General features: G+C 52.9%; 1 protein-coding gene across 3 annotated transcripts in view; it reads right to left on the reverse strand.

The window, feature by feature from the left end:
- The window catches only part of RIPOR3 (RIPOR family member 3), a 106,568-nt gene that overhangs the window by 4,788 nt on the left and 88,446 nt on the right, over positions 1–13,334 (reverse strand). For 2 of the 3 annotated variants that reach the window (XM_054542322.2, XM_054542320.2), the window contains 7 exons: positions 11,122–11,694; positions 6,638–6,768; positions 5,205–5,328; positions 4,433–4,568; positions 3,615–3,776; positions 2,083–2,244; positions 1,394–1,596 (listed from right to left, as the gene is read on the reverse strand). In XM_054542322.2, coding sequence (XP_054398297.1) covers positions 1,394–1,596; positions 2,083–2,244; positions 3,615–3,776; positions 4,433–4,568; positions 5,205–5,328; positions 6,638–6,768; positions 11,122–11,694 — 1,491 coding nt within the window. The remainder of the gene's footprint in view (positions 1–1,393; positions 1,597–2,082; positions 2,245–3,614; positions 3,777–4,432; positions 4,569–5,204; positions 5,329–6,637; positions 6,769–11,121; positions 11,695–13,334) is intronic. The other variant, XM_054542321.2, reaches the window with a different exon arrangement.

A 13,334-nucleotide genomic window follows, 5' to 3' on the forward strand; every position in this document is an offset into this window, starting at 1 on the left:
TCATTGGATCCTTGAAGCCAACTACTAGTTTTCAGGAACTACAGAAGACAGAGAAATACATTAAACTACCACTAAACTTCCTGCAAGCAGCAAAGTCTAGATAGTCTAGGTCAACCTGGGATCAATCAAATTAATTGCAAGCAGAGAAAGAAATTGAGAAAAAAACCTTTAGATTAAGTGGAAATTGGAAGCCATCAGCCAATCACAACATGTGACCTTATGTAGATCCTATTTTAACAAAAAATAAAACAGGATGCTTGAGGCTTGGAAATTTGAACATAAGATATATGATATAAAGGAATTGATGGTTAATTTTTTAGATAAGATAATGGTGTTAGAGTTGTGATTTTTGAAAGAATTCTTAACCTTTTGACACATATAGTTAACTATTTAAGGTCAAATAGGATGCCTCAGGTTGCTTCAAAGTGATACAGGGGAGTGGAGGGGAAGGGGCAGGATTGGCCATGGGTCGATGGCGGTTGGGCTTGGGTTATGGGTGCAGGTGGATTCATTATATTGCTCTGTCTACTTTTGCAAGTTCAAAAGTCTCCAAATAAAGAGTTAAAAACAACCACAAAGTAGGCGGATGGGCTCCAAGAAGGGCTATTGGCAACGGAACTGGAGATTTCCTCTCCAGTCTGGAGCTGAGACCATCAGTGTAGACTATGCCCTTGATGTCACCCTTCCTGAACCCCCCAGGGTGTGGCGCCTTAAACTTACAGTAGTCACAGGCCAAGAGTGAAAAGGCAGAGAGGTCCATTCTCTTGGTTCTCAAATGGACTGAACACAATGACCCATTACCAGGTAGCCACGAATATTAATTGAAAGTAAATAAGGATGACTATCAAAACACTAAGAAAGGCTGGGCGCAGTGGCTCATGCCTGTAATCCCAGCACTTTGGGAGGCTGAGGCGGGTGGATCACAGGGTCAGGAGTTTGAGACCAGCCTGGCCAACATGGTGAAACCCTGTCTCTACTAAAAATACAAAAATTAGCCGGGTATGGTGGTGGGCGCCTGTAATCCCAGCTACTCAGGAGGCTGAGGCAGGAGAATTGCTTGAACCCAGGAGGCGGAGGTTGCGAGATCGTGCCACTGGACTCCAGCCTGGGCAACAGAGCAGAACTCTGTCTAAACAAACAAACAAACAAAAAACCCACTAAGAAAAACATTCAGCATGCAAGTCACATCTCAGAGGCCTAACAGATGTGTTGCTTTGGAAGCAGCAAGGTGCATTCATGTGTGTTAGGTCATAGCCCAGGTCCCTCCATCAAAATAGCTTACAGCCACTGCAGCCCCTGGCACTCACTTCTTTGTACTTTTCCATGAGAACACCTGCTTCCCTGTGCCCACACATCTGTGGCCAGGGGCTGCCACCTGCCCTGGACAACGTACCTTTTCCCGGAAGCTTCTGTTCCTGACTGCACCCGCCAAGCGAGCGCTAGCTGCCCTGCACACCCTCGGAGTGCCGTCCAGCTGGAGCAGCGCCCAGGCTCTTAAGGTCTGGGGCAGAGGCTGGAGCTGGCCCAGCCGCTTCCCCTGCAGCTTCCGGACCGCCTTGGCCTGTCCCTCACAGTGAAGCTCCTCGATGAGTGTCACTAGAAGACAGGAAAGGTGGGCCTGGGTCCCCTGAATGGGAGTTTGGCAGGACAGCTACAAGTTTGCTTGGCTGCTGCCAGTAGCTACAGAGGAACAAATCCCAGACCCACCAGGATGATCACCAAGGCCCAGCCTGGACTAGTTCACAGGGAGCTCCTGGAATCTCCAAGAAGGCCTTTTAACAAGGGATCAAATACGCTCCAAAAATTAATAAAACCACAGCCCACACTTCCAGGGACTCTGGCCAGCCAAGATCACCCTCCTACCCAGTTCTGACCTCTGTTCCGTGCTTTTTAAAGCTGACTTCCCTTGGAGCTAATATCAGCCCCCATTCAGCTGAATGCAGAATCTCATTAAATTGGGGTTCCCAAAAGAACAGTTGGCGGGGACAGATGTAGTGGTTCTGAATTATAACCTGAGAAACTGCATGTGACAGGGCTCCGTGGATATTCGTCTGCTATGACAGCCACCCACCCCAGTCTTACCTTCCTTGGCGAGCTGAGTGAAGTGCTTCTCCAGGTCAGAGACGCTCTGCCTCTGCAGGTAGCCATGAAACTGGAACCAGGTAATGATCTGTTCTTCTGAGAGCCCAGCTCCGGGGAGCAGCCCACCACAGCTGACCACCTGCTCCAGGAGCCTGCGGCACGCTGGCCAAAGGGGAGAGCACATCAGGAGAAACTGAGACCTCGACCCCCCAATGCTTCTCAGCTGGGAGTAGCCTGGTCAGCTAAAAGCCTTTCTGGGCCGGGCGCAGTGACTCGCGCCTGTAACCCCAGCACTTTGGGAGGCCGAGGTGGGCGGATCACCTGAGGTCAGGAGTTCAAGACCAGCCTGACCAACATGGCGAAACCCCATCTCTACTAAAAATACAAAATTAGCTGGGTGTGGTGGTGCCTGGCTGTTTCCCAGCTACTCTGGAGGCTGAGGCAGGAGAATCGCTTGAACCCGGGAGGTGGAGGTTGTAGTGAGCCAAGATTGCGCCACTGCACTCCAGCCTGGGCAACATGAGTGAAACTCCATCTCAAAAAAATAAAAGGGTTTCTGATGGCACGAGGGCAGGTGTCCCTCACTGCATTCCCTGTGCCGTGGGGGAGGAGTGTGCCCAGCTGGAGTCAGGACTGTGACTCCGACTCACCCTGAGTCAGAAGGTGTTGGGTTCATCCGCATGCCTTGGGCCCCACACCACACCGGGATCTAAATCCCAGAGGCAGGGCCTGGGAATATGCATGTCAACAAGCAGTCCAGGTGGTGCTTGGAACATGACTGTCACCTTTCACTTGCTCCACAGAGAAAGGCAAATTCTGGGGAAGAACGCAGTCCAGCCAACATTTCTAGATGCCCTCGTGGGCCCCTGCCTGCCTCCCTTCCCATAAGGTTCATTCTTTACCCCTGTCAGGCTCTGGTGGGAGGCATGGAATCTGTCCCCGGAAAAATGCACTGGCGGCCGGGCGCAGTGGCTCGTGCCTGTAATCCCAGCACTTTGGGAGGCCGAGGTGGGCGAATCACAAGGTTAGGAGTTCGAGACCAGCCTGGCCAATATGGCGAAACCCTGTCTCTACTAAAAATACAAAAAAAGAAAATTAGCCAAGCGTGGTGGTGCGCACCTGTAATCCCAGCTGCTCAGGAGGCTGAGGCAGAAGAATCGCTTGAACCCAGGAGGTAGAGGTTGCAGTGAGCCATGATTGTGCCACTGCACTCCAGCCTGGGCAACAGAGTGAGACTCCATCTCAAAAAAAAAAAAAGAAAAAGAAAAAGAAAAATGCACCGGCCCACCGAGGTTTGCACGCAGCTTCAAGGCTCCACAGACTGCTCGGAAGGCCCCAGGTGGAGGCCCCTTCTCGCCCAGTGAAAGGGCGGTGACTCGCACTAAAGCTGAGAAACCTCCTCCGTCTGAAGGCATGAAGACACAGAGGTGAAGACAGGGCTGAAATGAGGCCAGCTGTGGCCACCCTGAAGGCCCTGGAGACTGAATACAGCCTTTCTGTGGGAGGGGACGACAGGACAGAAGGGAACCCACCTATTTCCAGCTGTCCCGGGTACTTCCCTCTCACTCTGTGCAGGAAGGTTTTCTTGAGCTGGTTCAGCAGCGTCGTGGCAGGGCAGGACAGGACACTGCCAGGCCCTGTGCACCCTCTCCACAGCTTCAGGCACCCCTTCCTCCGCAAGGCCTCTGGGATGACTGAAAGCCCCAGTTCAGAAACCTGAATGGTGACTCGGGGAGAGCACGTGACAAGGACCCCAAAAGTTTCCCTCCACTAGGACCTGAGGGGGTAGGGAGGAGGGGACGGTGTGGCTTGATGCGAGGTCCCTTCCCTGCATTCCCATGTGACACGTGAGCAGCTTTGGCTCTAAGCATCTTACCAGGGCCACCACCTGCAGTCCCCACAACAACCTGGGAGGGGCTGCTGTCACCAGCCTCTCCTTATGGACAAGGAACCTGGCCTTCTGAGAGGGGAGGTCCCATGGGGCAGAGGCACAGCTGGGATCACAGCTACTGTTTGAGGGTACATTCTGCACCTTGAATATGGCCTGGGGTCACCTCAGTGAACCCTATGCAGTGCCCCCCTCCTATACAGATAGGGAAGCAGAGGCTCAGAGAGGTGCATCATTTGCCTAGAGTCACACAGCTGACTGAAGAGTGTGCTGCAACTCCAAGACTTGCCTCCCTTACCTCCCCGCAAAGAGTGTGTATCTCTGAGCCCAGCCCAGCCACAGCCTCCACTGTGGGCCCCGGTTAACTTTGGCTATTAGGAAGGGAGAAGAGGCTCCCCGAGCTTTGGTCCCGTCCCCGTGCCGTTCACACAGGCAGCCCCTGGCTGGCAGGCAGCTACTTACTCTCTTCAATGGATGTTGCCTTGCCGACTTTCTCAAAGTCAAGGACAGAAAGTGTCTCCAGAACGTGCTTTTGCTGTGCCACTTCTTCCAGGAGGCATTCCTGGACCAGCCTTGATAAATTAGGGGAGGCCAGTTTCTGGGAAGCAGCCCAGATGCTCGAGGTTAGCATGGAACATGCCCACTGAGGTCAGCCGTTACGGCTGTGGCTCCCACCTGCTTGTGCCCATCTCTTCTGTCCTGGGGGCAGCTCCCTGACTGTCAACTGGGGATTGCCCTTTCACCAAGGTGGCTGAGCTAATGGGATGCAGGCTGGGCTGCCAGGGACCACCTTTGCCCCTAGAAGGAGGACCAACCTGCCCGAAAGTGAAGCCAACCCACATTGCAAAGCAGAACTGAGAGAGACCTAGTTCTGATAGCATTTGAAACCATGCATCCAGCCGGGCCTGAAGCCTACCTCTGAGGCTTTCAATACCATGAGCTCATAAATTTTCCTGTTGGCTGAGCCAGTTTGCATTAGGGTTCTGGCACCTATAGATGAGAGAGTCACCACCACAGCCTTTGGCTTAGGGCTTGGCCTGCGTAAGAGCCATATGAGTATTCACCCAGACCCTGGTCTGCCTCTTCCACTGGGGAATAGCCTCAGTCTCACAGGCTTCCAGGATGCAGGTCTGTCACCCCTTCATGCTTCCCACCACCTTCAAGATGAGCCCTTTGCAAAGAGGACTCCAAACCCCTGTCTGCCCCTCCCTGACAAGTCCCCTAGCCCAGCCACCTGCAGTAGAGCTTTGCAGACTTGGAGGTGTACCGTCAGCAGCACATCCAGCTCCGGGGCACCGGCTGTGAGTTCCCTGGATGAGGCTTTCAGTGATGACGGTGGGGGCAGAGGCCGGTCCTTTCTGAGTTGAATTGAGAACTGGGTGACCATTCCGGTTAGCAGTTCAGCTCCCTCTGAGGGTGGGGGAACCCTCCCTTCCCAGCGAGCCCCAGGTCAGGGAGGCCCACTCCAGGTCCCGGGGAGTTCAACTGAAGAGGAAGGGGAAAGGAACAAAGGGCGGCAGCAACTCGAAACAGAGCAAGGCGGTGTGGCCAAGGGTCTGGGGAAGGCAGGGCGAGCAATTGTCTTCCAGGATGTCTCGTGGAGGTAGAAGACAATTCCAACTCATCCTAGCTCTGTGATGCTGGACAAGTCTGCCTCCCCAAGGCTCAGGTGACTCATCTGTCAAGGGAGGCAGGAGCCCCACACTCAAGGCCGTGAGGGGTGCATGAAATATGGTGAGCAAGAGCGCCTCACACCAAGTCCGCTCCGTGGTAAAGGCTGGACCTGCTGCCCCAACTCACAGCCACTCAGGAAGGGCAGAAGCAAGTGTGGCACGAAATACCGCACTCCTCCATGGGATTGTGAGAGGCAAGGAGAAGGAATTGAGCCTCTGCTCTTCCATGTGGTGAGATGTGGATGCAGAAGCCCTCGGGGGCTGGGGCAGGTGAGGCTGCATAGCCTCGAGGGAAGCTGTCATGGGAGGTGTGGGCCCTTCGGTGGGACAGAGGGAACAGCACTGGATACTGCTGCACCTTGGTTAGGGGCTAAGAGCTTTTTTTCTTTTTCTTTTTTTGAGACAGAGTCTTACTTTCGCCCAGGCTGGAGTATAGTGGTACCATCTTGGCTCACCGCAACCTCCGCCTCCCGGGTCCAAGCGATTCTCCTGCCTCAGCCTCCCGAGTAGCTGAGATTATAGGCTCTCACCACCATGCCCAGCTGATTTTTGTATTTTTAGTAGAGATGGGGTTTCACCATGTTGGCCAGGCTGGTCTCGAACTCCTGACCTCAGGTGATCTGCCCGCCTCGGCCTCCCAAAGTGTTGGGATTACAGGCGTGAGCCACTGTGCCTGGCCTCAAAGAACTTCTACTATATACTTGGTGGTTATTTTTTAAGGTTTAAAAAATAATACTAAAAGCTGGTTCCTTGGAGCAGAAGGCTCAGGGCCAGGCTGGGGTGATTTCACCCACTTCGTGGTCACTGAGGACCAGCTCTGAGCCAAGTGGGGGATGTGTGGGGATGGCATGGGGAAGGGTGCACGATAGAATGACAGGAGCTGAGCCAAGGACAGTGGGAGAAACAGACTGGGAGGCTGGCAGGAAACGTGGAGCTTGGGTCACCCGGTGGGAGTGCCGGCCACTGGGTCACTGCTGGAAGGAGGTGCACTCACCGGAGACCCTGGGAGCCCCCAAACAGGGACAGCTCATCCGGGGCGAAGTCGGCATTGAGGAAGGCGAAGCTCTCCAGGATGCACTCCATCAGGCTCTCGGCCGAGGCATGCTCCTGCCGTGCTCTGCAGGGCTGTGGATGAAGTGGCCAGACCTGAGGGCAGCACCGGGCCCCACCCACCCGACCAGGACACTGGCCAGGGGCCTCACGGCAGACCTGGGCAATGTCCCGGTCCCAAGTCCCAATCCCACACACCATCCCCCAGCACAAGCCCAGCCGCTGGCCCAAGGCGTGGCACTGGGCATGGCACCCTCACCAAAGTCCCTCCTGAATGGTCTGTGACGAGGTAGGAGCAGAATCTTGAGGGGGACGGATCTGAAAACCCTCCCCTGTATCTCAAACACCCACAGGGACAAGGCCAGTGGCAGGAGTGAGTGAGCGGCCCCAGCAGGGACCGGGGAGGCAGGAGCGCAGGTGCCTCCCCTAAGAGGGGGCCGCACTCATAGATTGCCCAGTTCTAAGAAAACCCTAAAACATGGATTTTTATGGGAAACTGCCCAGTTTTGAAATACCAACAACAAATTTCGTAGTATTTTAAATACATGGTGTAGGTCAGGCAAATGCCTCTTCACGAGGCTCAGAGGCCTGTGGGCTCCAGGTTCCTCCTCCCTGTTGGGTTTCTCTTCCCATCAGATTAAGGGAGAGTGTTGGGGCCACCAACCCACCACTGGTCAAGTCATCAGAGCCTCCAGTGGCGGCTCCCTCCCTGGAGATTTCTGTCTTGTCCCCAACTAGTGGCTGGCTCCAGGGCTGGTTCCTGCCACCGTTCCCAGCACACCCTACCTAGGCCTTGTGTCCAACACAAACTGCAGCCAAGGCACAGCCCAAGCAGATGCCATAAAACCAAACCGGGATCCTAACCGCGGAGCCAAAGGGAAAATCTTGAGGATGAAGGGAATAACAAGGCTAGTTGCAAGGATCACATTTTCCAATACAAAAATATAGGCATACGTGTGTATGTACGTGTGTATCAATACGCACATGCATATAGACTGCTGATTCTCAATAGTCAAGGTAGTTATGTTCTAGAGGCCAAGGTGGGCGGATCACTTGAGGTCAGGAGTTCAAGACCAGCCTGGCCAACATGATGAAACCCCATCTCTACTAAAAATACAAAAATTAGCCAGGTGTGGTGGCACAGACCTGTAGTCTCAGCTACTCAGGAGGCTGAGGCAGGAGAATTGCTTCAACCAGGGAGGCGGAAGTTGCAGTGAGCCAGGATTGTGCCACTGCACTCCAGCCTGAGCGACAGAGCAAGACACCATCTCAGAAAAAAAAAAGGAGGGGGGGTGTGGTTATGTTCTATAAAATCACAGCAAAAAACTGAATCAGCAAAAGCTGAACCATTGCTCCTAAGGGAGATACTGGGTTAGGTTCCTGTGAACCTCTGGTCACAGCAGTTTTATCAACTCAGTAATACAGAACCTTGTACGTGTCTTTCGGTTTAAAGATGCCTTATTTAATAGCTATTGTTGGCCGGGTGTGGTGGCTCACGCCTGTAATCCCAGCACTCTGGGAGGCCGAGGCAGGTGGATCACCTGATGTCAGGAGTTCAAGACCAGCCTAGCCAACATAGTGAAACCCCATCTCTACTAAAAATACAAAAATTAGCCAAGCATGATAGGTGCCTGTAACCCCAGGTACTAGGGAGGCTGAGGCAAGAGAATCACTTGAACCCAGGAGGTGGAGGTTGCAGTGAGCCGAGATTGTGCCACTGCACTCCAACTTGGACAAGAGTGAGACTCCGTCTCCAAAAAAAAAGAAAAAAAAAAAAAAGCTATTTTTGATTCATTAACATTGAACTCAACAGCCAGCATCGCTACAACTCATGCCTGAAGGAAGCTCATCTAACACGCATTTTCTCCGTAAGGCATTTCACAGGCTTCCTGGACTGAGGAACACCAGCCAGCCCTGAAGCTCTGGGCTTGGGAGGCATTTAAACAGTGAAACTGTCAACAAAAAGCACAAAAACTTGAAAAACTTGGCATTAAATAGACCATGAGGACACTTGTTTACCATTTGGGCGTTGAAACAGGAAGGCAAAGCATTGCCTCGCTTGACCTCAGGTGGGAATATGCGCTTCGAGCAACTCAGATTTTCTATCACTCTGCCCGGCCCCAAAACCCACTTTGGAATCGCCTCAAGTATTGATTTGGGGGTTAGAAATAAATTTTAACAAGTAGGTGAATTCCAAAATACAGAATCCACAAATAATGAGGATAAATCGTGTATATGTATGTGTGTATGTATGCACTCACACACACAATTTTTTTTTCTTTTGAGAGAGAGAGTCTCGCTCTGTTGCCCAGGCTGGAGTGCAGTGGTGCGATCTTGGCTCACTGTAACCTCCGCCTCCCGGGTTCAAGTGATTCTCCTGCCTCAGCCTCCCAAGTAGCTGGGATTACAGGCGCACGCTACCACGCTCGGCTAATTTTTTTGTCTTTTTAGTAGAAATGGGGTTTTGCCATGTTGGCCAGGCTGCTCTTGAACTCCTAGCCTCAAGCAATCCACCTGCCTTGACCTCCCAAAGTGCTGGGATTACAGATGTGAGCCACCACGCCCACCATCATATACACATAGATTTGCATAAATGTGTGTGTGTGTAATTTCTCTCCAGAAAGTCAAACTAAAAACCACGGTCTGTAATCAATTTGCATTGTTCTGACTTCGTTTGCCAAAAAAAGAAAAGTTCCTCAAAGACGTTTAAAATGATTACATTATTGCGGCATTAACATTTTTATGTAAATTGGGTGTAATTTTTCAAAATACAAGTATGTGACAAATGTGCATGCTGACTCAAATTAGTCTACAAAAAAAGGCTGTTAAAAAATACAAAACAGGTACAGGCGCGGTGGCTCATGCCTGTAATCCCAACACTTCGGGAGGCTGAGGCGGGAGGATTGCGTGAGTCCAGGAGTTTGAGACCAGCCTGGGCAACAAAATGAGACCCTGTCTCTACAAAAAATAAACAAAATTAGCCAGGCATGGTGATGTGTGCCTGTAGCCTCAGCTACTCAGGAGGCTGAGCGGGGAGGATCGTGTGATCCCAGGAGGCGGAGGTTGCAGTGAGCCAAGATTGCGCCACTGTACTCCAGCCTGGGCAAGAGAGTGAGACCCTGTCTCAAGAAAAACGAAAAACAAGAAGTACCAAAAAGTTGGCATTATTTCTTAAATTTTTTTCTGGAAATTTTCAGGCAGGTCCTTTTTAACAGCCATAGCAGTGGTAAACGGAACATATTTTTAAAGTTATGGATGTAAAATGAGAAATTAAACTTTTTTACCCCTGTGCTGATTTGTCCTGTTGGAGGTGTGGTTGGCGATAAAATGTGTTTGAAGAGAGCTGTTAACTATTTCAGTGCCAAAGTGTATCTTACACAAAAGAGGGGAAAACCGAAAACAGCAAAATCAGAGAAGTGCACCGCCAGTCTGAGGGCATTAGGACCGTGGGAACACAGAGCAGGAAGGGATGGGCCTGCCGGGGCCAGGAGGGAGTTGCCATTTAAAAGAGGGTGTCCAGGCCAGGTGCAGTGGCTCACGCCTGTAATCCTGGCACTTTGGGAGACTGAGGCAGGCAGATCACTTGAGGTCAGGAGTTTGAGATCAGCCTGGCCAACATGGCAAAACCCCATCTTTACTAAAAATACAAAAATCAGCCAGGCGTGGTGGTGAGCACCTGTAGTCCCAGCTACTCGGGAGGCTGAGGCAGGAGAATCGCTTGAACCTGGGAGGAGGAGGTTGCAGTGAGCCGAGATTGCGCCAGTACACTCCAGCCTGGGCAACAGAGCAAGACTCCATCTCAAAAAATAAATACATAAAAAATAAAAGAGGGTGTTCAGGGAAGGACACCCTTAATTGATGTATTAGTAGGTACTAATGGTATACATTGTTTTGATGTACATTCAAATTTGTGTAAACACAAGAGAAGAATGTAATAATTTGCCTAGGTCAGCGCCTCTGAAAGCCGCCTGCCACCTAAGCCTTCCTGTGAACTGAGAACGGCCCGGGGTATGAGCCCTGTGGAGGAGAAGGTTCGGTGCGGGGTGCGTGGATGAGGCAAACAGGGAACTGCGTGGGGCCTTCCACGGAGCCAGCTCCAACCCTGACAACACTCCAAGTTTGGGTTTGTAGCCACGAGCCACAGCCCCGCCCATCCAGGTCAGAAGGTGCGAGATGGGGCCAGGTTCTGGCTGGATGTGCATGAGCTATCTACTGTGAACTCTTAGAATCTTCCTGAGCCCCATGAGGGCTGTCGTTATCCCCGCTTGCCAGATGAGGAAACCAAGGCCCAGAGAGACACGGCCCACTCAGGTCACACAGAGGTGAGGCCAGGATGCTGGCCCAGGCTGCGTGGCCCCAGAGCCCACCACTCCCAGTCATCATGCCATCAGCAAAGCAGGGCCGCCACCCAGGGCGGGGTGGGCATACCTTCAGCCGGTCCCGGAAGCCGAGGACCTGGTACTCCAGCTCCTGGAGCTGGGGCTCCGTGGAGTCCGTGGGCCTCAGCAACTCCAGGACCTCCTGCAGAGGCCCCTCGAGGGCCACGCCAGGCCCGTCCTCTCTGTCCCTGGTTGCCCCTTCTTCGTGGCCGTTCTGGCTACTCGAGGCTGTGCCGTTGTGGAACAGGGAGCCCTGTGGCAGGCTGCGGCTCTCCATTGCTAAGTTCCTCCAGCCAGGCTGCTCTGCAAATGGGCCTCCAGAGAGGTGGGCCATCTCCGGCAGGAGACCTGGGGGCAGGGGGTCCTCCCGAGCCTCCTCTTCAATGGAGGCGTGGGGGCCGATGGCCAAGGGCAGGAAGCCCACATCTGAGGTGGAAGCTGACGTGCTGGTCTCCGTGTCTCGGGGGTCCTCAGAGCTGAAGGAGTCCATCTCAGGCAGCTCCTGACTCTGGCTTCTTAGGCTGGGGCCCCGGAGGTCACTGTCAGACAGGTAGCTGAGGATGGAGGTGGCCCTTGGGCCACCTAGCAGCAAGGCCTGCTGTGTTGGCTGCTGTAGGACAGACTGGAGAGGGGACACGGGAGCGGCCTCATCAGCCACCCCAGGGACCACAGCAAGTCCCCCAGAGGGGCTTCCCCTGACAGACACCCGCTCTGCATGCCCATGTTCTCAGGGTGACTGAGGCCTGCCGAGGTGACCAGCATCCCAGAGGCGCGGACAAGACCCTGTCCCTTCTCTGCACTTATCCCTCATCCCGCCTCCAACTCACTCCCCCCAGCATCGGCAGCCTCCTGACTGTTGCTCATGCCCTGTGGGCTGGGCCCCACGTTCCTGCCTCAGGGCCTTTGCACTGACTGTGCTCTCGCCAGAACACTCTTCCCCATGTGCCTTCATGGCTTGTGCCCTCGCCGCCTCAGGACCTTACTTAGGTGTCACCTGTCCTGAGAACCCTGTCCTGGACAGCCTTTTTTAAGTGGCAATTTCTACCTGGCCCCAGTGGGCCCCTTCCCTTCCTGCTGTCTCCCACAGTCCTTACGCCCCTGGGGCTGGCTGTGCACTTCTCGGATTTTGATATCATCTGTTTCCCCTGTAGAATTTCAGCTCCCTGAGGGCACAGTCTTTGCCTGGTCTGGAGCAGAGCCTGGCATATAGTTTCGTGTTTTGTTTTGTTTTGTTTTGAAATAGTCTCGCTCTGTTGCCCAGGCTACAGTGAAGTGGCACTATCTAGGCTCACTACAACCTTCATCTCCCAGGCTCAAGCAATTCTCCTGCCTCAGCCTCCTGAGTAGCTGGGATTACAGTGGCACTCCACGATGCCTGGCTAATTTTTGTATTTTTAGTAGAGACAGGGTTTCACCATGTTGGCCAGGCTGGTCTCAAACTCCTGACCTCAGGTGATCCACCCGCCTTGGCCTCTCAAAGTACTGGGATTACAGGCATGAGCCACTGCGCCCAGCCTAGTTTTGAATGAATGAAGTGAATGAATGAATGAAGGGCGTGACACACACACCATAGAAACAGCAGCAGCTGTCATTAAGCATTCTGAGGTTGCCGGCCCTATTCCAGAGCCTTCACATTACCCTCACCACACCCCATGGGGGCAGCACTGCCTTAACCTTGGAGAGGTCCTCAGGCCACACGGGTGGCGAGTACAGTGCCACAGTGTGAATCTGGGTACACGGACACGAACCCTTACCTCTCATCAGCTGAACCAATGATAATGGTTGATGTTCATTAACTCAGTTAACTCTCACAACAATCCCATAAGGGCAGTGCTGTTATTCTCACTTCTCTGATACAGAAATTGAAGTCCAGAGAGGGCTGGGCACAGTGGCTCATGCCTGTAATCCCAGCACTTTGGGAGGCCGACCTGACGTCAGGAGTTCAAGACCAGCCTGGCTAACATGGTGAAACCCCGTCTCTACTAAATATATGAAAATTAGCCAGATGTGGTGGCATGTGCCTGTAATCCCAGCTACTCGGGAGGCTGAGGCAGGAGAATTGCCTGAACCTGGGAAGAGGTGGAGGTTGCAGTGAGCTGAGATTGCACAACTGCACTCCAGCCTGGGCTACAAGAGCGAAACTCCGTCTCAAAAAAAAAAAAAAAAAAAAAAAAAAAGGTGCATACACTTGCTGGTAGATGGATTGCTGTCTCTGGAAGAATATGGAAGAAATTGATGACAGGAATTGGCATTAAGGAGGGA

This window comes from Pongo abelii, chromosome 21 (assembly GCF_028885655.2).
Source record: "Pongo abelii isolate AG06213 chromosome 21, NHGRI_mPonAbe1-v2.0_pri, whole genome shotgun sequence".
In the NCBI taxonomy this organism is placed as follows: Eukaryota; Metazoa; Chordata; class Mammalia; order Primates; family Hominidae; genus Pongo; species Pongo abelii.